The sequence below is a fragment of the Ceratotherium simum genome, chromosome X, assembly GCF_057802395.1.
Source record: "Ceratotherium simum simum isolate JZ-2026a chromosome X, ASM5780239v1, whole genome shotgun sequence".
NCBI lineage: Eukaryota > Metazoa > Chordata > Mammalia > Perissodactyla > Rhinocerotidae > Ceratotherium > Ceratotherium simum.
The window spans coordinates 40308576-40334281 of NC_141940.1; the positions used below are offsets into that span (position 1 = coordinate 40308576).

Here is a 25706-nt window from a genome sequence, read left to right on the forward strand (position 1 = left end):
TTGTTGAAAGTGTAGTACAAGCGTTAGTTGCATTTGTATGTTCAGCTTCCCACTGGACCCTACCCGTACCACTCCAGCAAAAGTGAAGCCCTAACTCTCACTGCCTCAATGCAGATGAATGGTGTGGAAGTTAAAGATAGAGAAGGTAAAAAGATATTCTCAGCTCCCTCAGCCCTGCTGACTCATTCTCTGTGAAAGTGGGGCAATGAGTCACACCTTTTCGTTGCCTCTAAGTGGGGATGTAAGCTCAGCTCCCAGCTGGGCCCTCAGGACCCCAGAATAAGGGGAAGTATGGGGCGAACTCATACTGCTTAGTTGCTGCAAGGTGGAAGCAGAATTTCAGCTTCTTTTTGGGCCCCACTGACACAAGAGGAGGGAGAAAGCAGGATGTCAACTATGTCTTGTATCACTTCATTCAGCCTTGTTGATGCTGGGTTGTTATAGAAGCTTAGCTCCCTACAGAGCCTCACTGACATGGGCTCTGGGGAGAAGAGGGACAGAGTGCCAACTAGCCCTGCTTTGCTCTGCCTTGTTCAGTCTTGATTTTTCCAGTGGGTGTGGAGGTTAAGCTTTCCACTAAGCCTTGCTGACACCAGGGGTGGTGGAAAGTGGAGTCCTTACTAGTCCCAACTTGCTCTACCTTGTTCAGTCTCAGTGATGCCACGTGGGTATAGAGGTTAGCTCCCCATTGGGTCCCAGTGACACTGAAGACAAGGGGTGAAGCATAATTGTAACTAACCCTGTCTCATTCTGCCTTATTAAGTCTTGTTGCTGCTAGGTGGGGATTTAGGTTCAGCTTTTCACCGGACTTTGCTGACAGTACCCTGGTGAGACAATTAGACCACTGCCTACCTCTGCTGGGTAGGGAATTGATGATGACCTCTCTGCCCAGCCCTGCTGACACTGCCCTAGTGGAGGAATCAGGGCAGTGCCTGGTTGTGGAATGGAAAATCAGCTACCTGCTCAATCTATTGATACCAGCTGGCAGGGGAATCAGAGTTCCACTTGGTTCTGCCTAGTGGGGTTTGGAAGATCAGCTTGCCTACTCTGTTTCATGGAGACTGCTTAGACAGGGGATGGATCACTTTGACTAAGAGCTGTGGGGATAGGGAAACCTATCTCTTTGGCCACATGCACCCAGAATGGAGCTTCCATCATGCTGAGCTGAAAGGGAAGGAAAGGAGCAGGTTGTGGCACAGACTTTAGGTGTTCTTACTGAGATTTAGTAGATTTCTTAATAAATCTTTCTTTATTTGCTGTATTCCTTTAGGATAATTTCCAGAGACTTTGGTTGTTTTTAAAATAATCTTTACCAGTTATGGTGGTTTTGTTGGGGAGCAGGTCTGCTCATGTGCTATTTTCGTCTCTGAGTCCTCCTATATTATTCATTTTAAAAATCTGATCATACTTGTAAAAATATGGCATCCTTTTTTTTAGTGCGATCATGACTCCTGTGATGACGTATGGTCAGCTGGATGGTCTAATAAACAAATGGAGCCTTGAGTTAGAGGATCAAGAGAATCACTTTCTTCACCAGGCCACCCAGGTCAATGATTGGGACTGTACATTGATTGAGAATAGTGAGAAGGTAAAAAGATATTCTCATTAATCTACCTGCATTCTACAAGTATTTTCAGATGAATGCAAGAGAATAGACTTTTGTTTTGTGGTTAATTTTCTATTCTGATATTGGTGATCAACTTAAAAATAATTTCCTTAGGTAATAAGTGCCTTGAATTAAGAAATATTTAATATTTGAAGTGTACATGAAAAAATTAATATTATTTTAAAATTACAATATAAATTCAGATATTTACATTATTATATTATTATTTTTCTTTATAGTTTATTACTTTGCATGGAGAAGTGGAAAAAGCAAAACTGGATCAGCAAAGGTAGAATCTTAGATTCCCTGGGTTGAAAGAGTAAAGATCTATCTCTGTCTAGTTTTTTTTCCCTTGTGGTAGTTCATTGACATTTATTTTGTCACTCCAAATTCCTTTCATCGGCCCTTCTCTTGACTTGTTTTGTTCAGGCTGGAACGAGAATTAGATTTTATCCTGTCAGAGCAGAAGGAACTAGAAGATTTCTTGACCCCTTTAGAGGAGTCTGTGAAGGACCATAGTGGGTCTGTTTTTCTGCCATATGAAGAGGAGGAGCGTAAGAGGACGTAAGTAACTGAATAAAGATCGAGGAATGGGGCAGGACTTAGCCCCATTAGAAAGGGAAAAAATGGAATTGAAAGGCAGGGATTAAAAACTGGTAGAAAAGGACAAGTTCTTGTAGTTGCCATTTATCAACTTATTTGACTTTTTTCTGTTTATCTTTTCAGGATGCTTGAAAATGAAGTAATCATTCTGGCAATTTTGTTTTATAGCATTTTGTACACTGTTGTTAATCTCAAGTTTATACACGGCCACTGGAAAGTTTTTGTGTTTGTCAAGTTTGTTCTTAAATTAGAAATACAAATTTTATGTGTGTGGTGTCATAGTATTGTGGGATATTTATGTTCTATTTATATTGACTCTTTTAAACCTAATGTTCGTGCAATTGCTTCAGTGATAAATCATTTGCTATTTTAAAGGCAATTTGTTAATCTGGGGACAAACTGCATAGCTCTCAAAAATTGAATGATTTTGTCGATGTCTTGGGCTGGATATATTTTATTTGTGTGTGATCCCGTCTTTACCTTTGGTTGATACATTGCCAATGTTCCCACAGTAACTTTGTCTCTCTGGAACTGAGATTTGGTAATCAGGCCAAATTATAAAGTTTTGTTAAGAGAACTTCTGTGAATGTGAATGTGCTACATAAACTAGATTGAGACTAAGTTGGCCTCATTTTATCAATTTAGTGAGTTAAGACTGAGCTTATTTTTAAAAGGTTTGCGAGTTAGCTTTTTTGTAAGTGAGTTAAATGTGGTAAGTATAACTAATCTGTATGGACCCTAGTTCTGTTTCTGCTTTTGTATTTCAGCCTTTGTGAATTTCTTTTTTTTTTTTTTTTGCATTGCTTTCTCATTTTTTTGAAACATATAGAGTTATGTTTTTGGCCATGAGATCCTAACTGTAGTTTAAAGAAATAATTGAAACATTAGTTCCTTTCCAATTGCTCTTATGTTGTCACTATTATATTGTGATGGAATCTTTACCAGAATCTTCAACAATCTAGGCAACCAATTATCCATAAGTACTTTGGGACAGAAAGGCAGTAGATAGTTATCAATAAATCTAATTGAATCCTTTAATATTTATAGACATTAAGGTTGAAAAACCCTCTGGTCACTTTAATTCTCATAAACATATTCTTGACTAGGTTAAGTGTGTGTGTGTATCTGTGTGTGTGTGTGTGTGTGTGTGTGTGTGTGTGTAAATAGTTTGGGTGGAAATCTTGAGAATTTAGCCAACTAATCAGTTTTTTGTAAACTTAGTAGATTTGTCTGCCTTTAGTTATTGTCAATCTCATTTCTCAAAACATCTTTTGTTGGATGATGGAGTATATTTATATAAGATTTTTCTTTGAAAATTTATGTGTTCAAAATCATTGAAGACATCTCAGCACTTATTGACTATTGCCAAACAGCAATAACTTCTTCTATGTCTAAATGTCCTGTGGGTTTATTTTGGCACCAAAAACGAGTTCTTTTGCTTCAGAGCTCCCCAGAACATTATCCAGAGTAAATAGGTGACTGTGAAAATGGCAAGGTGGATAAAAGCCTTCACCTATGGAGTCTTTTTTGAATATGGTAATAATAAGTTCATGAATGCTGCATCCATAAAAATGTGCCATTAGTCATAAATGAGACCCACTGAGAAGGTAGGGGAATTGGGGCAAATCCAGTTGGCAGTACCATCTTTGTATGTAAGTAACAATACACAGTAGATAAAACATTGCTTGTTAATCCTTTATTTTACCTGCCTTTTCAGTTACAAATTAGCAGGAAATATAGATGCTCAGCTGAAACGAATGGCCCAAGATCTCAAGGACATTATTGAGCACCTGAATGCATTTGGAAGTCCTGCTGACACTACTGACCCGGTGTGTTAACTGCTTTATCTATTTAGACAACCAAGATTTAGTGTGAAATTAGCATTCTGTGTGGTTCCTTGAGCTAATCACCTTCTCCTATCCACTATAGTGCTCCTTACCTGCCTCTAGACATACGAAGCTCTTGGGTATAGTTAGTGTGGCAGGAAATATTTAAGGACAGAAAAGGTGGTGAGTTTTTTGTGATTATTCCCAGAAGGGTAAAAAAATGACTTTCCTCCCTACTTTGGTTTTCTCTCTGTTCTTCGCATAACTAAATATGTCCCTGTACTAATTTTTCTGTTCGCTTACTCATTAGCTAGTTCATTCTTCCTTTTACTTATTTATCTACATAGTCATATAATTGCGAGTATATATGTTTGATTCTGTTAGGTATATTCAGGCAATCCTTAATTTATTAATATGTTCTATCTTAAAAGTTTGATGTCAACTATTTGAGACTTAAAATATATTTTTCCATAGAAATTTTGTTAAATATGGTTATTAGGTTTCCACCTGCCTCATAGGATCCTGCTTAACTCATAACATAAAGGTATTATAAGCATGGGAAAATACAGCCAGGGCTCCAATTAGAGAGTTGAGATGTTTTGAATTAATTTGACGGTAAGAAAGGATTGTTTTTTTTTTTTTTCTTTATCTATACTCTAATTAAAGAGCTTATTTCCTCTACCTTTCCTTATTGTCTTAGCAGCTAAATGGAGTCCTCCTTTTCCCTATTCTCACTCCATGGCAGTAATGGTAAGAGGAATCTCCCATTGTGGGAGCTCCCATTGTACTTCCTATCAGTTGATTATAATTAGGTGTGGGGCCAGGATCTGGGTAGTTGAGGATGAATGATATATATATATATAAGTGATGATTTTTCTTTAGTAAGCCCTTTATCCAATTATATAAAGATAGTTTTTTACCTACATACATATTACTAGCTTTTTTAATTATAAGGAACCGGCATGGTATAGTTGAGAAAGCGTTAGAATTTTATTTAAGTCACTTAATCTCTCTGGGTTTTGGCTCCTTCTTTTGCAAATTGTCAAGGGTGGACTAAATGATCTTGAAGTCCCCTCCAGCTATAAAAATTATGCCATTCTCTACTTTGGGTGAATCTAAAGTTGAACAAAGATAAACATAAATTAGTCTGGGATTATCCATGCTACCATATCCCTGGGTTCACACAGATGATCCAGAGCTGACAGAATATAGGTTTTCTTTTTAGCGAACTATTAGATCACCATGTGACTCCAAAATTCAAAATTGTTTTCCTGTATAGAATTTTGATGCATGATAAATTCATGCACATTTAAACATGAAGTAGAGCTGATGTCTAGTCTCTCTGTGTTGAATTAGTATAAGAGATGTGTTCCGAACAGAGTAAGTAAAAGGAGACTGTAATCCTATCCTTATATTTTTTCTCTACTTAGCCCTGAATTGTTTTATTTTAGTAGTGGGGAGTAAATGGTTTGAGTCCTTTGTTTTTGTTTTTCCTGGCAAGGGTGATTGAGATGTTTAAGATGAATGAATTAAAGGATAATTGCTGCTTGATAGCAGGACAAAAGAAGCAAGAGATCAGCAACAATTCTTGTCTTTTCTCAGATAGCATAAATCGTTGGACAGGAAGCAGAGAAAACATTTACTGAACAATAATATTCTTGTAGATAATTTATTGTAACCAGATAGACAAAGGTTTGTTACTGTGGGCCATTCACCAGGGTAGAAAAATAGCAACTGTGTTCAACAGTATTCATGATGATGGGATTTTCCTGTTTATTTTTACCTTTTTTGAGGGTAAGTAGAAGAGACTACTTAATATCTAAAGGTTCTATTAAGCAAGTCCATGTTATGGTATATGATATTCAGTCACCTTTTCCTACAAAAATTCATTGTTCCTGCTACAAGCTACATTTTTATATGTCATATTGAATACACTAAATTTGCTGTTTTCATTACATACTGTCCTTTTAAGTGTGGTAACATTTTCATTTCCTCCTATTTTCAATATTATCCTGCAGTTTGCTAGAATATTCATCAAAAGTGTTCTAAAATTATTTAAATGTTTAGTATTTTTTATTACAAAGGTAATACATATATTTATTCAATGTATTAAGCTTGGAAAATACGGAAATCTGTAAAGAAAATTAAATCACCTATATTACCAGTACTCTGCTAATATATTAGTGTATTTTGTTTAAGTCTTTTTGCTGTGCCAGTAAAAATACTTCTTTTGTTTTAAACAGCATTGGAAACATACCTATATAAAGTTTTGTATTCTGTCTTCATTTAATATTCTTTCATGATGTTTTCCCCAAATTTTAACCATTCTTTGAAAACATGGTTTTAATGATGCTATAATATTTCGTTAGAGGTGACTTTACAAATAAAACATTTAATCATTTTTTTATTGGTGGAGATATTATTGTTTCCAGTTTTTTGCCATTATAAAATTGCCCTATAATAATCAGTTATGTTTAGATTTGATTATTTCCTCTGGATAGCTTCCTAGAAGTAGAATATACTGAGTTAAAAAATATGAATATTTTAAGACTTTTGATATATATTATATAAATTTACATTTTGAAGAGTTGGATTAATTTATATTATTGTAGGTTGTATATAAATGTACCTATATTCCAATACATTTGACAACTGAGTATTACCATTTATTAAAAATTGCTGATTTGGAAATCTTGCCATTTGTGACAAGAATGGATCTTTAGGGCATTATGCTAAGTGAAATAAGTCAGACAGAGAAAGAAAAATATCATATGCTCTCACTTATATATGGAATTTAATAACAAAAACAAACTAAAAACAAGCTTGTAAATACAGAGAACAGATTGGTGGTTACCAGAAGTAGGGGATGGGCAGTGGGTGAAATAGGTGAAGGGGGTCAAAAGGTACAAACTTCTAGTTATAAAATAAGTAATCATGGGGACGCAATGTACAGCATGACGACTATAGTTAATAATACTGTATTGCATATTTGAAAATTGCTGAGAGAGTAGATCTTAAAAGTTCTCATCACAAGAAAAAAAAATTTTTTTATTGATGTTTTAATAGTTTTTAACATTGTGAAATTTTGGGTTGTACATTTTTGTTTGTCCATCACCATATATATGACTCCCTTCACCCTTTGTGCCCACCCCCCACCCCCATTGCCCCTGGTAACCACAATATAGTTTTCTCTGTCCATATGTTGGTTTATAGTCCACATATGAGTGAGATCATACAGTGTTTGTCTTTCTCCTTCTGGCTTACTTCACTTAACATAATACCCTCCAGGCCCATCCATGTTGTTGCAAATGGGACGATTTTGTCTTTTTTTATGGCTGAGTAGTATTCCATTGTATATATATATATATACACCACATTTTCTTAATCCAATCGTCAGTCGAGGGACGCTTAGGTTGCTTCCACTTCTTGGCTATGGTGAATAATGCTGCAATGAACATAAGGGTGCATAAGCCTCTTTGGATTGTTGATTTCAGGTTCATTGGATAGATTCCCAGTAGTGGGATGGCTGGGTCATAGGGCATCTATATTTTTAATTCTTTGAGGTATCTCCATACCTTTTTCCATAGAGGCTGCACCAGTTTGCATTCCCACCAGCTGTGTATGAGGGTTCCTGTTTCTTCACATCCTCTCCAACATTTGTTGTTTTTTGTCTTGGTTATTATAGCCATTCTAACAGGCGTCAGGTGATATCTTAGTGTTGTTTTGATTTGCATTTCCCTGATGATTAGTGATGTTGAACATCTTTACATGTGCCTGTTGGCCATCTGTATATCTTCTTTGGAGAAGTGTCTGTTCATTTCCTCTGCCCATTTTTTGACTGGGTTGTTTGTTTTTTTGTTGTTCAGTTGTGTGAGTTCTTTATATATTATGGAGATCAACCCCTTGTGAAATGTATGTTTTGCAAATATTCTCTCCCAGCTGGTGGGTTGTCTGTTCATCTTGATTCTGGTTTCATTTGTCTTATAGAAGCTCTTTAATCTGATAAAGTCCCACTTGTTTATTTTTTCTTTGGTTTCCCTAGTCTGGGTAGGCATGTCATCCGAAAAGATTCCTTTATGACCAATGTCAAAGAGTGTGTTGCCTATATTTTCTTCTATGAGTTTTATAGTTTCAGGTCTCACCTTCAGGTCTTTGATCCATTTTGAGTTAATTTTTGTGAATGGCGATAACAGATGGTCCATTTTCATTCTTTTGCATGTGGCTGTCCAGTTTTCCCAACACCATTTATTGAAGAGACTTTCCTTTCTCCATTGTATCGTCTCAGCACCTTTGTCGAAAATTAGCTGTCCATATATGTGTGGTTTTATTTCTGGGCTTTCAATTCTGTTCCATTGATCTGTGTGTCTGTTTTTGTACCAGTACCATGCTGTTTTGATTACTGTTGCTTTGTAGTATGTTTTGAAGTCAGGGATTGTGATGCCTCCTGCTTTGTTCTTTTTTCTTAGGATTTCTTTAGCTATTCGGGGTCTTTGGTTGCCCCCATATAAATTTTAGTATTCTTTTTTCTATTTCTGTGAAGAATGTCATTGGGATTCTGATTGGGATTGCATTGAATCTGTAGATTGCTTTAGGTAATATAGACATTTTAACTATGTTTATTCTTCCAATCCCCGTGCATGGGATATCTTTCCATTTTTTTATGTCATCATCGATTTCTTTCAATAATGTCTTGTAGTTCTCATTGTATAGGTCATTCACCTCCTTGGTAAGATTTATTCCTAGGTATTTTATTCTTTTTGATGCAATTGTAAATGTTATTATCTTTTTGAGCTCTCTTTCTGTTAGTTCATTATTAGCATACAGAAATGCAACTGATTTTTGTAGATTGATTTTGTACCCTGCAACTTTGCTGTAGTTGTTGATTATTTCTAATAGTTTTCCAATGGATTCTTTGGGGTTTTCTATATATACAATCATGTCATCTGCAAATAGTGAGAGTTTCACTTCTTCGTTACCTATTTGGATTCCTTTTATTTCTTTTTCTTGCCTAATTGCTCTGGCCAAAACCTCCAGTACTATGTTGAACAGGAGTGGTGAGAGTGGGCAGCCCTGCCTCGTTCCTGTTCTCAGATGAATGGCTTTCAGTCTTTCCCCATTGAGTATGATGTTGGCTGTGGGTTTGTCATAGTTAGCCTTTATTATGTTGAGGTACATTCCTTCTATTCCCATTTTGTTGAGAGTTTTTATCATAAATGGATGTTGTATCTTGTCAAATGCCTTCTCAGCGTCTATTGAGATGACCATGTGGTTTTTATTCTTTGTTTTGTTGATGTGATGTATCACGTTGATTGATTTGCAGATGTTGAACCATCCCTGCATCCCTGGTATAAATCCCACTTGATCATGGTGTATGATCTTTTTAATGTATTGCTGTATTCGGTTTGCCAATATTTTGTTGAGGATTTTTGCATCTATGTTCATCAGCGATATTGGCCTGTAATTTTCTTTCTTTGTATTGTCTTTGTCTGGCTTTGATATGAGGGTGATGTTGGCCTCATAGAATAATTTAGGAAGTGTTCCATCTTCCTCTATTTTTTGGAATAGTTTGAGAAGGATGGATATTAAACCTTCTTTGAATGTTTGGTAAAATTCACTGGAGAAGCCATCTGGTCCTGGACTTTTATTTTTTGGGAGGTTTTTGATTACTATTTCAATCTCTTTACTTCTGATTGGTCTATTCAGATTCTCCATTTCTTCTTGGTTCAGTTTTGGGAGGTTGTATGAGTCTAAGAATTTATCCATTTCTTCTAGATTGTCCAATTTGTTGGCATATAATTTCTCATAGTATTCTCTTATAATCCTCTGTATCTCCATGGTATCCATTGTAATTTCTCCTCTTTCATTTCTAATTTTATTTACTTTAGCTTTTCTCTTTTTTTCTTAGTAAGCCTTGCTAAGGGTTTGTCGATTTTGTTTATCTTCTCAAAGAACCAACTCTTTGTTTCATTAATCCTTTCTAGTGTTTTTTTGGTCTCAATTTCATTTATTTCTGCTCTGATTTTTATTATTTCTCTCCTTCTGCTGACTTTGGGCTTTGTTTGTTCTTCTTTTTCTAGTTCTGTTAGGTGTAATTTAAGGTTGCTTATTTGGGCTTTTTCTTGTTTGTTAAGGTGGGCTTGTATCGCTATGAGTTTCCCTCTCAGGACCGCTTTTGCTGCATCCCATATGGTTTGGTATGGCATATTTTCATTTTTGTTTGTTTCCAGATATTTTTTGATTTCTCCTTTAATTTCATCAATGATCCATTGATCGTTCAGTAGCATGTTGTTTAATCTCCACATTTTTGTCACTTTCCCGGTTTTTTTTTCATGGTTCGTTTCCAGTTTCATAGCATTATGGTCTGAAAAGATGCTTGTTATGATTTCAATCTTCTTAAATTTATTGAGGCTTGCTTTGTTTCCCAACATATGGTCTATCCTTGAGAATGTTCCATGCATGCTTGAGAAGAATATGTAGTCAGCTGTTTTTAGATGGAGTGCTCTGTCTACTAGGTCCATCTATTCCAGTTTTGCATTTAAGTCTACTATTTCTTTATTGACTATTTGTCTGGATGATCTATCCCTTGATGTAAGTGGGGTATTAAGATCCCCTACTATTATTGTGTTGTTGTTAATGTCTCCTTTTAGGTTTGTTAATAGTTGCTTTATGTACATTGGTGCTCCTATGTTGGGTGCATATATATTTATAAGTGATATGTCTTCTTGGTGGAGTCTCCCTTTTATCATTATATATTTCTCTTCTTTGTCTTTCTTAACCTGTTTTATCTTGACGTCTATTTTGTCAGATATGAGTATGGCAACACCTGCTTTCTTTAGTTTGCCATTAGCTTGGAGTATTGTCTTCCATCCTTTTACTCTGAGCCTGTGCTTGTCTTTAGTGCTGAGATGTGTTTCCTAGAGGCAGCATATTGTTGGGTCTGGCTTTTTAATCCATCCTGCCATTCTGTATCTTTTGATTGGAGAGTTCAATCCATTTACATTTAGGGTAATTATTGATATATGAGGGCTTAATGTTGCTGTTTTGTCACTTATTTTCTGCTTCTTTTGCATTTCCTTTGTTTCTTGTCCCATTTGTTTCAGACTGCCAATTCAGTTTGGTTGTTCTGTCTTATGACTCTTCTAGTTTTCTCTTTGTTTATCATATGTGATTTTGTTTGGATTATTTGTTTAGTGCTTACCTTGAGGTTTGTGTAAAAAATCTTGTGTATGAGATAGTCCATTATCTGATGGCCTCCTATTTCCTTATACTAAGTCAATTCAATCACTTTCCTCTTCCCCTTCTAAGTCGTTCTTGTTATACCTTATTCTATCTTGTGTTGTGGCTGTGTGTTTACAGTGATGAGGTTAAATTTATTTTTGGTGAATTCCTTCCTTTGATCTTTGATTTTAGTATTTCAGTGGTTGCTAACCTATTGCGGTAAAGATCTACTGTTTTTCTGAGTTTATCTATCTATTTTTCTCCTTGCTCCAAGCTTTGTATTCCCTTTCTCTTCTTTTTTCAGGCCTGAGGTCCTTCTTGAGTATTTCTTGTAGTGGGGGTTTCATGGCCATGAACTCCCTTAGCTTTTGTTTATCTGGGAGAGTTACTATTTCTCCATCATATTTGAAGGATATTTTTGCTGGATAGAGTATTCTTGGCTGAAAGTTTTTGTCTTTCAGTATTTTGAATATATCATTCCAGTCTCTCCTAGACTCTAAAGTTTCTGTTGAGAAATCTGCTGAGAGCCTGATGAGAGTTCCTTTGTACGTTATTTTTTGGTTTGTCTAGCTGCCCTTAATATTGTTTCTTTGTCATTGACTGGGTAGCCTTACCACTAGGTGTCGTGGTGTGGGCCTTTGCCTGTTGACCTATTTAGGTGACCTGTTGGCTTCACTTACTGATATTTCCTGCTGCTTCCCCAGATTTGGGAAATTCTCAGCTATTATTTCCTTGAATAGGCTCTCTGTTCCTCTTTTCCTCTCCTCTCCCTCAGGAATACCTATAATTCTTATGTTATATTTCCTAATAGAGTCACATATTTCTCAGAGACTTTCTTCATTTCTTTTTAGTCTTAGTTCTCTCTCCTCTTCCATCTGGAGCATATCTGTATTCCTATCCTCTAAAATGCTAATTATTTCCTCCATATTGTCAGCTCTGTACTTTAAAGATTCCAGATTCTCCTTTATCTCCTCCATTGTGTTCTTCATCTCCATCAGCACTGATTGGTTTTTCTTTATGATTTCAATCTCTTTTGTGAAGAAACTCCTAATCTCATTGAATTGTTTGTCTGTGTTGTCTCGTATTTCATTGAGTGTTTTTATGATAGCTATTTTGAAATCTCTGTCGTTTAGGTTATGGATTTCTGTGTCTTCAGAGTTGGTTTCTGGGTGCTTGTCATTTTCCTTCTGGTCTGGTGATTTCATGTATCCTTGCATTGTGGTTCCTGTGTTGGCTTTATTTTTCCTCATCCTGGAAATCTCTGGTTGCAATTTCCACCCACCGCCACTGTGTGCTGGTAAAGGGCTGTGTAATCTAAGCCCCCTGCGCTCTGCCACGGTTTTTCCGCTGTGATCCGCAGGTCGGATCGCTTGGTCTGGTCTGCCGCGGATCGCTTGGTCTGGCCTGGTCAGCTGAGCTGCAGGGTCCAGTTTGTGGGGAGGTGGGGGCTCTCTCTTTTGCCCTCTGGGTCCCTGGCGTGGGGAGCTTCTCGTTTGCCCCTCGTTATCTGCTCTCTGGGGTGCTCAGATGTTGATGGTAGCCCTGTGGCTTTTCTGAGTCCTCTGTGTGGGAGTTTCCCACTGGTTGAGAAAGCCCGAAGAGCTACAGTTTCCCTGCAGAGGGCCGCCCCTCCCCCCTCTCTGGGAGCCACGTGGACCGGGATTGCTGATCTGATGGGGAGGGAGAGGAGTTCTCCTTACCTCTCCCCACTTCCTCGGGGGCCCAGCATGTTCCACTCTCAGATGTGCGGCAGTGTGGATCTTTCCGATCTTGCTTTTCACTGTTTGGGATTCCGTTGTTGGTCTGTGACTGTTCCTTTTGTTGTATCTTATCGGGGGAAGAGTTCACGGGAAAGCTCACTCCGCCATGATGCTGACGTCACTCAGAAAAAAAATTTTTTTGTAACTATATGTGTTGATGGATGTTAACTAGATTTATTGTGGTGATCATTTTGTAATATATACAAATATTGAATCATTGTGTTGTATACCTGAAACTAATATAGTGTTGTATGTCAATTATACCTCAATAAAAAAGATTGCTTATTTCGTTGACAAAAAATAATATTTAAAATTTTTTGTATGAATTTCTGGTCTTGTGAAATGTCTCTTAATGTTCTTTACTTATTTTTGTGCTATGGTAGTCAGTTTATTACTGAATTGTAGGAATCAAATTCTTGACAGTTACAAAATCATTAGATTGAACTAGTATATAGACGTAATGAATATTACAAATATAAAATAGCAAAAAAAAGTTGTTAATATTTAGTACCGTCTCAGTCCATTTATTACCAGAAGAAATAAAAAGTCACTTCCTAATTTCAATTTTTTGTTTACTATATCAGAATAATCATGATCTAAAGATCTTGTGTATGTTTTTAGCTCCAGCAGATCTGCAAAATTCTGAATGCTTGTGTGGACTCTCTACAGTGGATTAATCAGAATTCAGGTGGGAGTTTATTTGTACACCAAGCTATCTGTATTGCAAGTAGAAAATGTGATACAAGTCAGGTTTTGTGCACCATGACAACACTCAAATAAGAGCTCTGTTGTAGGAGTGTCGCTTAACTCATGGTATGTCTACATTAGTTCTGAAGAACTATAATTGCTTATTTTTATAACATGAAACACAGGGAGGATAAACTAGAAACTGATGAAAATAGGGGGTATATAGGAATGGAGTGGAGGAGATAGGGATAGAAGCAGGACTTTTCTGAGTATACCTTTTTATACAGTTTTGACTTTTGGGCCACATAAAAGTTTAAATACTCAAAAATTAAAATTAAACCAAAAATAATTGGAAGAAAGACAAATACTAAAATTGAATATGAACTAAAGCCAAAAAAACCTATGTAACTAATTTATTACATAATCGTGCAGTTCAGATAACTTTCTAACATAGTGATCTTGATGGTGCATCCTCACGAGGATGTAATATAAAGGATAAAAAGAACTGCAAAGAAATCTTAAACTTTCTTAATAAGTTTACTGTTAGTTTCAGAATTATAATATAATATGTATGGTATACTAATATTGGTACCATTTTATATACAGTAGGATAAAGCAAATGCATAGAAAATCTATGCATTTCATTTTCATTGAAAGACAAAGGAAATATATTTTCACTGAAAGATAAAGGAAATATATTTTCATTGAAAGATAAAGAAAATATATTTTTCATTGAAAGATAAAGATTTTCATTGAGAGATAAAGGAAATGTATTTTTCCTTTCTTTCTTCTATATTTGTATTATAAATTTGAATTGCAAATATCAGTATGAATTCCTATCCCCTTGTTCTGTACATGGAAAGGGCCAAGAAGCAATGACAGATACCCCAGCAGCAATGAGCACATCTAGCACCTAGATTTTGGTTTCTAAATACCATTCCCATTAAAAGGAACCAAGAGGCTGGCCCGATGGTGCGGTGGTTGGGTGTGTGCGCTCCGCTTTGGCAGGGGTTCACAGGTTCGGATCCCGGGTGCCCACCAACCCGCTGCTCGTCAAGCCATGCTGTGGCGGCGTCCCCTGTAAAGCAGAGGCAGATGGACGCAGATGTTAGCCCAGGGCCAATCTTCCTTGGCAAAAAGGGGAGGATTGGCATTGGATGTTAGCTCAGGGCTAGTCTTCCTCACACACCAAAAAAAAGGAACCAAGGCTTCTTGGGGAAATATCTGATCTCAGATCTCAGGCTGGGAAAGTACAGGGTGAGTTTGGGACTTTTTATGCCACAAAACAAAGATTGTTCAAAGATTAATGAGGTTATATCAGGACACAAGATTGTGCTTGAATGGGCTTCTGCTTGCTAAATTAGGGTGGTTTGAACATTAGAAAGAATAATGACAGTAATGGATTATGATACATTGAGGGGGGAAAAAAACCATGAGTCCACAGTGATACTCTAAAAAAAAAGAGAGAAAGGGGAGGTGAAGGGAAAAGTCTTTATAGAAGCATGTCACCTAATAATTGTAGAAGGAATGATAGAATTAGAGAACCACCATTAAAAAGTTGTCAGCAGAACACTTTTATTAAGCTTACCCTGATCTTGGATACCCTGCTCTATTTATAAAATGTTTCAACTGTCAGTTCTCAGTAGAAAAAATATGCCAGCAGGCAATGGACCAAATAAAGCTTGCAAGTTACTGAGTTATTTTTTGGAAAAAAAAAAAGTTTTATTGAGGTATAATTTACATACCATAAATTTCATCCTTTTTAATTGTATAATTTAGTGAGAAAGTCACCATTTTCTAGCCCCAGCATAATGATTGATTCAGGCAAGGGTCATCAATGAATGCTAAAACCACTGAGTTTAACACTGTTGGGGAACAGGATATTTATATGATCTCAAAAGTATCACTCCACAGATTACTTAAAAATTATAAAGAATAAAATGTGCCTTTACCACAGAGCTGTCTGACAAGTACAACTTTAATCAAGTGATCAAATTTAATATCACCAGTAGTGGGATAACTTGACACCATGTGCCTCTTGGTCTGACATGATAAGAAATACACAATCTCACATACGTAGTATTCTTATCAAAAATATTTAACCTGAATCTAATCATAAGAAAATAATGAGACATTCTATGTGTGAGATGTTCTGAAAGATAATTGGCTTGGACTCTTCAAAAAGTCAGTCATGGGAAACAAAAAAGTTCAAAACAAAAAAAATTAAAGAGATTGTCTTAGATTAAAAGTAACATAACAGGGCCGGCCCCGTGACTTAGTGGTTAAGTGCGCACGCTCCGCTACTGGCGGCCCGGGTTCGGATCTGGGTGCGCACCGACGCACTGCTTCTCCAGCCATGCTGAGGCCGCGTCCAACCTACAGCAACTAGAAGGATGTGCAACTACGACTTACAACTATCTACTGGGGCTTTGGGGGAAAAAAAAGGAGGAGGATTGGCAATAGATGTTAGCTCAGAGCCGGTCTTCCTCAGCAAAAAGAGGAGGATTAGCACGGATGTTAGGTCAGGGCTGATCTTCCTCACAAAAAAAAAAAAAGTAACAGTCAAGTTACCGTGTTAACTTTGACTGGATACCAGATCAAAACCAAGAAGACATTATTTTGGACAATTGGGGAAATTAAATATGGACTACATATTAAATTATATTAATGAATTTTTTATTTTCCTATGTGTGTTATTGTGGTTATGTAGGAAAATATTTTTATTCTTAGAAGCTGTATGCTGCATTATTTAGAGAAGTGTGGTGTCTGTAGTTTTCTTTCAAGTGATTCAACCATTTGTGAAGAGAAAGTGATGGAGCAATTTGTGGTGAAATGGCAACAGTGGATTAATCTAAGTAAAGGGTATACAAGTTTGACATTTTTAGTATTCTTTCAACTTTTCTATAGATGTAAAATAAAAATTGGGGGAAGTAATTTTTATAGACTTTTGCCTAAAAATGGAAAATAATGAGACCTCAGTAATTGAGACAAATGGGGGCTGGTTAGCCAATCAGAGTTACTGTTTTTAAAGATGTGGTATGAAAATAATATACATTTTCTTATTTGGCATTCCAGATTCCTCATTCTCTGCATTAATAGAGGTCATCAACCATGAGCTTCTTTCCCGTTCAGACATACCTATATCATCATCCATCTTTACTTCTTTCTCTGCTGTGCTAGAGAAAGAAATGTCCTATCCCTTTATAAACTGTATTTTGAATCATCAGAGCGAGGTTAAATTCTATATTGCTTTAGTATTGATCACCTGATGGGGAGAGGTTTCTGAGTCAGATAGGTATGGGTTCAAATTAAGGCATAACCACTTAATAGTTTTGTGACCTTGTTACTTAATCTCTTTGAGTCTGTATCCTCATTTTAAAAATGAGGGTTAATATTTACCCTTTAGGGTTTTTGTAAGGATTAAAAGAAGCAATGTTGAACTTTCCTTGAGCACTGCCTGGCCCCTGGTTGGTGGTCAGTAAATGATAGCGGCAGAACTGGTTATCAGAGTTTACTGTGAATAAGAGAGAGAGAGGGAGAAAGACAAGAAGAGTCATTTGGTTCAACAGGTAGCTATTACACTGGGTCTAGAGAAGGTGGTTCCAGGTAGATTGTCGTTGAAGCCATTTACCTAGTTGTAAGAACAGCTGAGATGTGGGAGAATGTCAGTGGCTGGAAAACATTGAAAAATGATATTATACAGAGTTTGACTCAGTTGTTTTCCTGTCTGTTGCATGTTTTCGTACAATGAGCAATGCTTCTTGGGTGGAGTTGAGGGGGTGTCGATATGTAATTAGGATTGTAGAGAAAGATTATAGTGATTTTTTTCTCTTGGCTCGGATCTTCTTTGTCATAAATGAAATCTCAAGGCTCTGAGCCAGTGTTTTCCTACTAATAAAATTGAGATTGTTAGCGCTGCAAAGGACCTACTTTATATAAATGAAGAAACTGTGGCCCAGACAGGTTAAATTATGTCCCTAAGAACACGCAGCTAATTGTTGGTGGAGCTAGGACCAGAATCCAAATTTCCTAATTACCGGAACCGTATTCTTTCTACTGGTATGCTCTTAAAACAGTTCTAATAGAAGCATCACTGGATATAAAAACAAATGTTAGTCATGTACCTAACAGTAGAGGACAATGGTTTTCGAAGTATGATAATGGTAGTACTTTGAGTGGGATATAAGTTCTAGGTGTCTGGGTAAAGTTCGCAGTCAACACACGGTACAAGGAGTAAGACAATGGAGAGTAATGATTACTGGGAGTTACTTTTCTGCTAAAAATTCAGTTGAGCTGGAGAGGCAATAACATCTCGTATAGGTTCTCAACTGAGACAAGGGAGGCCATGATGAAGAATGGGAAAAAGCCTGGTAATTCTTGATACTGTGGGCTCATTTTTGCTGTTCCCACCCAAGGAAGCTTTCCTTTTCATATCAGGAAATGACATGATCAAGTAATGGAGAGTGGCAGAGTTTAATTATGCTGTCTAAGAGAGGTTTTTATTGTTGTTGTTGGTTTATTTTGCTTTTTTGTGTTTAATGGGATTATATCTGCTGAAATGGTCTGTGGACTGAGAAGTTTTAAGGTTAATTTCTCAATGAGTCCATTTATTCATATCCAAATAATAGTTATAGAAAAACTAATACATATGTCATTTTAACAATAAAAATAATATATTTTTTTTTCACTAAAGAGAAATCTCTAACTGTATTGTTTTCTTAATGATTTTAAAGTCGAAATCTGTATTTTAAAAAGTTTCTGGGAAATATTTTTATTTAATATCTTTAATATCAGTACAAATTTTTTTTCTTTTGTAAAACATAGTAGCTATTGTGCTAATAGGATCATGTATTTAACTTAAAAAATCAGCTTTTCTTTTAAAGTGACTTGGAAATCATACATTACACTTTAAATATGTTAAAATATTACCCTGTCCAATCAACTTTTCAATATCCATGAGTAAGTTATAGAGAACCAGGCCCCTTTCTTCTTCTAACTTACATAGAACTGACTGTGATGGGACTGAACTAGAAAAGGCTCAGAGATAGGTACAAGAATGTTGAATAATGGAGTATCTAAACATGGGCCAGTATTGACCAGCTTTCAAATTTGATATTTATTTATTATTTAGCATTATCTATGTGTCTTTTACTCCTTATTAGTCTAGATAATTGAGAGTTAATAGTAACTATAGTCAAATACAAGTTCCCTCTCTTGTTTTTCTCTTTGTAAAAATTTACAGCATTATTTTGAGGTTGGCTTGATGGCATTGCTGCAGTCACACATCTGTCTTCTGAGTTGGCAATCACTGAAACTGCAGCAACTCCAGCTCTTCTGGGACCACTTATGACAGAGAAGGCAATCAATCTGAGCCAATTTGTTATTCATTTTAAATATATGGAGCTACTTCTCTTTGAGGGGGGAGGTAGGGTCAAGGATAGATGTTTTTGTTTCTTCATATACCAAACCATTGTCATGTCCGTTATATTTATCAAACACCACAATAAAGGGACAGGCAGTGGAAAATCTTATACTTGTCATTATTTGAAAGTTCATTGAGTATTTTCATGGCATTTTGCTTCTTTCATGAAGTGTCCCAAAGCTTCACGACTAAAATATATTTCAGCTATAATCATTGCAGTCTCTTATGGTTAGAACCCCCTTAATTATTTAATAGCTGCCCACAACATTTAGACTGCTATTTAGGGCAGAAAGAGATGAATCCTTAGAGTAACTAAAAATGCCATAAGGTATTTTGTGATATTTCCAAAATATATTCACATTAGTACTGGTCTAGGAACACCTTATTTGTTTAGTTTTTTGGACATAAAACATTCTTAGTCATTTAGCATGATATAACTAACACTTGCATAAAATGCTTTCAAGATCATTTTAGAGAAACAGCTTTTTGTGATATGTCATAATCATGCTTCATTTTTACCCAATGTTAATTTTATTGTTTGAAGAGATCCTTTTAAATAAGATTTTTGGGGGTTGGGTATTTTCTCAATCTTTTTTTTTTAATTGAGGTATATTTGACATATTAGTTTCAGGTGTACAAGATTCTATATTTGTGTACATTGCAAAATGATCACCACAAGTCTAGTTAACATCCACCACCTTACATAGTTACAAAAAAATTCTTTTTTCTTGTGATGAGAACTTTTAAGATCTACTCTCTTAGCAACTTTCAAATATGCAATGCAATACAGTATTATTAACTATATCACCATGCTATATTTTTCAGAGAAGATTTGGTCCAGATAAGAAATGCTTTAAAAATATTTTTATTAATTACTTTCAGCCCTCTCATATCTGAAGAGTATCAAATGCTGAGATGCCAAAAGATGCCTTGGAATTCCAATTAAAGTGTCTTCTTCTGCTTTCATCTTCTAGAATAGAATCTGATTTACTGATCGAGGTGGTTTCTTTTACCTCCTCTTTTTCTTAAATTCTTTGGGAAATCTTGTTGATATTGGTTGATCAGTGAGATCATCTCTTGTGTTCTGAAGTATAATGTTCCACTTCAGATACTTCAGAAGAAAATGCTCTTGATCTGCCAGAGATGTGGCAGCAACACAAAGACTCATTTTAAGGGTCTCTTAAGCTCACAAGAGACAGGTACTCACTTGCTTCTTCCCATTGCAGTTAATTGAAAGATATTGTGTGTCTTTCCATTGTTTAATGAGCTACCTGCTCATCTCTGCTCCCCTTTACAGACAAAATAGATTCACTGTCACACCATTGTTCCTTGATTTTAAAGAATCTCTTGTAGGTTAGATTAGGGTTCTAAGATTAGAAATGATCAAGTCTTCAGTTCCTGTTAGGAAAAGAGTGCGTAATGGTTAACATTCTCAGAGCTCCACTTCCCAAACTTCCTTTTCTATATGTAAATCCAGATTTGAAATACACTCAATATATCTGCAAAATTAGATTTCTCACTAATCCTGCTTATGTACATTTTGTGCCCAAGTGAATTTCCTCAAGCTGGAGAGGCTTCCCAGATGAATTATATGTAACGTGATTTAAATCACTCCCAAATAGCAGAATTTATATTGTTTGTGAGATATATGTAGAGATTTTTCTCCAAAGCAATTTTCTTCCTATTAGTGACTAAAAACTATAAATATACTAGAGCCTTGCTATAATGCTGGTTTGGGGCCTATGTTCTATGGCCACTTCATAGATAAAATGGCCTGATAGTATTTCACCAATGAAATCTCCCCAGATGGAATTCAGATAGACCTGCCTTATTTTGAGCACTTTGGTGTTTGAAGGGACAACAAATAGTGTTACGCTGTAGTGCCAATTATTAGCTCAGCATAGTACATTTTATTTAAAATTTTCACAGCAAACAGGTGCACTGTAATAGAAAAAGCACTCTTAGATGGGAATCTGAAGATACGAGTCCTAGTACCAATTCTCATTAGCTTTGGCCTTTGGAAAGCTACTGAACCTTCTTGAGTTTTTAATTATTCTCTTCATCCTAGGAGATTGTGAGAATCAAATAAAGTAATATGCATTGGCATTTTAAAAACTGAAGTGCTGTGTAATTGGAAGGTATTCTTTTACATGCAAGTCAAAACCACAAAGTAGTTGTGACTCTAAATACAAAGCACCTACTATGTGCCAAGACACTGTGTTAATCAGTGTGGGAGGTGTAAACATCAATGGCATGCACTTCTGCCTTGAGCAGGTTCAAAATGTGGGAGTGGGAGACAATAAACAAAGAGAAACCTAATCTTTAATTGATTTCCTGGAAGAGGTAGAATTTGAAATGAGACTTGAATAGTAAGTAATATTTCAACAGGATGACTGAGGACCACTTAAGATATAATAATTGTACTACCTTGTCCCTCCCTCCACCTCCAAAACTTCAGGATACCTTTACCATCTTTTCTTTTTATACCTTTCCTTGAAATGTATTCTTTATTAATTTTGTGTGAAGGGTAGTACTATACACAAGCAGAGTGTCTTGTCATCACTGCCTTAATGTATCATTGGCAAGACCAGGATGAGAATTTTCATGGCAGAGATGAGAGCTTTGTACATCTCTAGAAGCACTCTTCTTTCCACCAGACCATGGTTAGCACTAAGAATTCAAGTATATTTATTCTGAGTGTTACTTTAATTTTAATAAACTGGTAATCTTCTTAAAAGTAGCTATGACAAATGAGAGGACAGTGTTCTCTCTCCGCTCTCTCTTCCCCTTCCTACCTCCTCCCCCTTTCTGAATGAGAAATAAACCTTAATTATATTAAGTTCCTGAGATTTCAAGGTTGCTTTTAAATGGCAGCCTAACCTAATACGGAAGTATATATTACAGTAACTAAAACCTTAAAATGTGGCTTTGGCTTAGCAGGGCTGCAATAACCAGGAAGTCCATGTTAAAAACTGAAAAGATGGCCAACCATATTAAGCAGTGAGAACAGATTTATTAAAACTGTTGCCTCACATAAATTGGGGATCTTATTGTGTGCCTACTGAGCAGGCACTTCTAGAAGAGGTTAGCAATCAAAACCTTATTTGTGTGTGTTAGTCTTTTTCACTAATTGAAATTTTTATTGAGGTAGGTGTAAGAAATAATATAGAGGCCCTATTTATTTTTTACCAATTTTTCCCAAGTGGTAGCATCTCGCAAAACTGTAGTACAATATCACAACCAGGATATTGATACAACCTTTTATTTATTTATTTATTTTTTATTGAGGTAACATTGGTTTATAACATTATATAAATTTCAGGCATACATCATTATATTTCAATTTCTGTGTAGATTACATCATGTTCACCACCCAAAGACTAATTACCATCCATCACCATACACATGTACCTAGTCACTCTTTTTGCCCTCCTCACTCCCCCTTTCCCCTCTGGTAACCACCAATTCAATCTCTGTATCTATGTGTTTGTTGTTGTTTTTATCTTCTACTTATGAGTGAGATCATACAGTATTTGACTTTCTCCCTCTGACTTATTTTGCTTAGCATAATACCCTCAAGGTCCATCCATGTTGTTGCAAATGGCAAGATTTCATCTTTTTTTGTGTGTGTGTGAGGAAGACTGGCTCTGAGCTAACATCCATGTCAATCCTCCTCTCTTTGCTGAGGAGGATTAACTCTGAGCTAACATCTGTGCCCATCTTCCTCTATTTTGTATATGGGATGCCACCAGAGCATGGCTTGATGAGTGGTGCGTAGGTCCGCGCCTGGGATCTGAACCTGCAAACCCTGGGCTGCTGAAGCGGAGCACGTGAACTTAACCACTATGCCACTGGGATGGCCCCAAGATTTCACTTTTTTTATGGCTGAGTAGTATTCCATTGTGTATATATACCACATCTTCTTTATCCATTCGTCCCTTGATGGGCACCTAGGTTGCTTCCAAGTCTTGGCTATTGTGAATAATGCTGCAATGAACATAGAGGTGCATATATCTTTATGCATTCATATTTTCATATTCTTTGGATGAATACACAGCAATGGAATGGCTGGATTATATGGTAGTCTATTCTTAATATTTTGAGGAATCTTCATACTGTTTTCCATAGTGGTTGCACCAGTTTGCATTCCAACCAGCAGTGTATGAGGATTCCCTCTTCTCCACATCCTCTCCAACACTTGTTATTTCTGTCTTATTAATTATAGCCATTCTGACGGGTGTAAGGTGATAGCTCATTGTAGTTTTGATTTGCATTTCCCTAATAATTAATGATGTTGAACATCTTTTCATGTGTCTGTTGGCCACCTGTATATCTTCTTTGGAACAATGTCTGTTCAGATCTTTTACCCATTTTTTAATTGGGTTGTTAGTTTTTTCATTGTTGAGATGTAGGAGTTCTTTATATATTTTGGATATTAACCCCTTATCAGATATATGGTTTGCAAATATCTTCTCCCAATTGTTAGGACATTGATACAATCTAACCATCTTGTTCAGATTTCCCCAGTTTTACTTGTATCGTGTGTGTGTGTTAAATTATATACAATTTTATCACATGTATAGGTTTGTATATCTACTACTATAGGCAAAATACAGAACAGTTCCATTGCCACAAGAATTCCTTATATTCCCCTTTTATTGCCACACCCAACTCCCTCCCACCACATCCCCCTACTCTGGTTCCTAATTCCTGACCACCACTAATCTGTTCTCCATTTCTAAAATTTTGTCTTTTCAAAATACTATATAAATGGAATCGTATAGCATGTAACCTTTTGGGGTTGGCTTTTTTTTGTTAAGCATAATTCCCCATTGATTCATCTAAATTGCTATGTGTATTAATGGTTTTATCTTTTCTGTTGCTGAGTAATATTCCATGGTATGGATGTACCACAGTTTGTTTACACATTTACCTGTTGTAGGACATCCAGGGTGTTTCTAGTTTTTGGCTATTTATGAGTAAAGCTTCTATGAACATTTATGTACAGATTCTTGTGTGAGCATAAGTTTTCCTTTTTCTGGGATAGATGCCCAAGAGTGCAATTGCTGGGTCATAAGGTAGGTGCATGCTTAGTTTTATAAGAAACTGCTACACTGTTTTCCAGAGTGACTGTACCATTTTACATGCCCACCAGCAATGTATGAGTAATCTAACTTGCTTGTCTCCTCAACAGCATTAGGTATTTTTACTATTTTTTAAAATTTTAGCCATTCTGATAGATGTGTAGTGATATCATTGCAGTTTAAATTTGCATTTCTCTGATGGCTTATGATATTAAACATCTTTTCATGTGCTTGTTTGACATCAGTATATCCTCTTTGGTGAAATGTCTATTCTTGTCATTTGTCCATTTTCTAATTGGATTGTTTTTTTCTTTTTACAGTTATTTTGAGAGTTCACTATATATTCTAGATACTTTGTTGGCTAGTCCTTTGTTGGCTATGTGGTTTGAAGATATTTTCTCCTAGTTTGTAGCTTGTCTATACTTCTTAACAGAGTTGTTCACAGGACAAAAGTTTTTATTTTGATGAAGTCCAGTTTATCAATTTTTCCTTTTATGGATGATGCTTTTGGTGTCAAGTCTGAGAGGTTTTTGCCTAGTTCTCTATCTCAAAGATTTTCTCCTATGTTTTTTCTACAAGTTTAATTTTGTTTCACATTTTACATTTAAGTTTTTGATCCATTTTGAGTTAATTTTTGTATAAGATGTGAGGTTTAGATCAAGGTGTCTTTTTTTTGTTTTTTGTTTTTTTTTGCCTATGGATATCTAATTGTTTCAGCACCATTTGTTGAAAAGGCTGTCCTTCCTCAATTGAGCTCCTTTTGCACCTTTGTTAAATACAGTTCAGTGTATTTGTGTGGCTCTTTTCCTGGGTTCTCTATTCCATAGATCTATATGTCTTTCCCTCCACCAATACCTCACCATCTTTATTACTGTAGCCATATGGTAAGACTTAATATCTGGTAGAGTGAGTCCTCCCACTTTATTTTTCTTCATCAAGATTATTTTAGCTATATTAATTCCTTTGCCTTTCCATAAAAATTTGCTGGAGTTGACAGGAATTACATTGAACTTGTAGACCAAGTTGGGGGAGAATTGACATATTTACTATGTTGAGTCTTCCCATTCATGAAAATGGTATTTCTCAACATTTATTTAGGTCTTCTTTGATTTCTTTCATCAGCATTTTGTAATATTCTCACTTCTCAGTTCTAGGAAGTTTTTTTTTTTTTTTTTGATTCCTTGGGATTTTCTACATAGGTAGTTACATCATCTGCACATAGGGACAGTTTTATTTCTTCCTTTCCAATCTGTATGCCATTTATTTCTTTTTCTCACATTGCACTGGCTATAACTTCCAGTACTATGTTGAATAAGAGTGATGAGAGCAGACATCTTTGCCTTGTTCCTGAGTTTACATGGAAAGCCTTCAGTCTCTCACTTTAAGTGTGATGTTAGCTGTAGGTTTTTTGTAGATGCTCTTTATCAAGTTGAGGTAATTTCACTCTGTTCCTGACTTGCTGAGAATTTTTTATCATGAACGGGTACTGGATTTTGTCAA

General features: G+C 36.0%; 1 protein-coding gene across 7 annotated transcripts in view; it reads left to right on the forward strand.

The window, feature by feature from the left end:
• Positions 1-25706, forward strand: part of NUP62CL (nucleoporin 62 C-terminal like) — a 105138-nt gene that overhangs the window by 70460 nt on the left and 8972 nt on the right. For 5 of the 7 annotated variants that reach the window (XM_087426882.1, XM_087426885.1, XM_087426884.1 and 2 more), the window contains 5 exons: positions 1438-1588; positions 1846-1895; positions 2036-2170; positions 3927-4038; positions 13635-13701. In XM_087426882.1, coding sequence (XP_087283008.1) covers positions 1438-1588; positions 1846-1895; positions 2036-2170; positions 3927-4038; positions 13635-13701 — 515 coding nt within the window. Of the gene's footprint in view, positions 1-1437; positions 1589-1845; positions 1896-2035; positions 2171-3926; positions 4039-4735; positions 4786-13634; positions 13702-25706 lie in introns of all 7 variants that reach the window. The other 2 variants (XM_087426880.1, XM_087426881.1) reach the window with 2 other exon arrangements.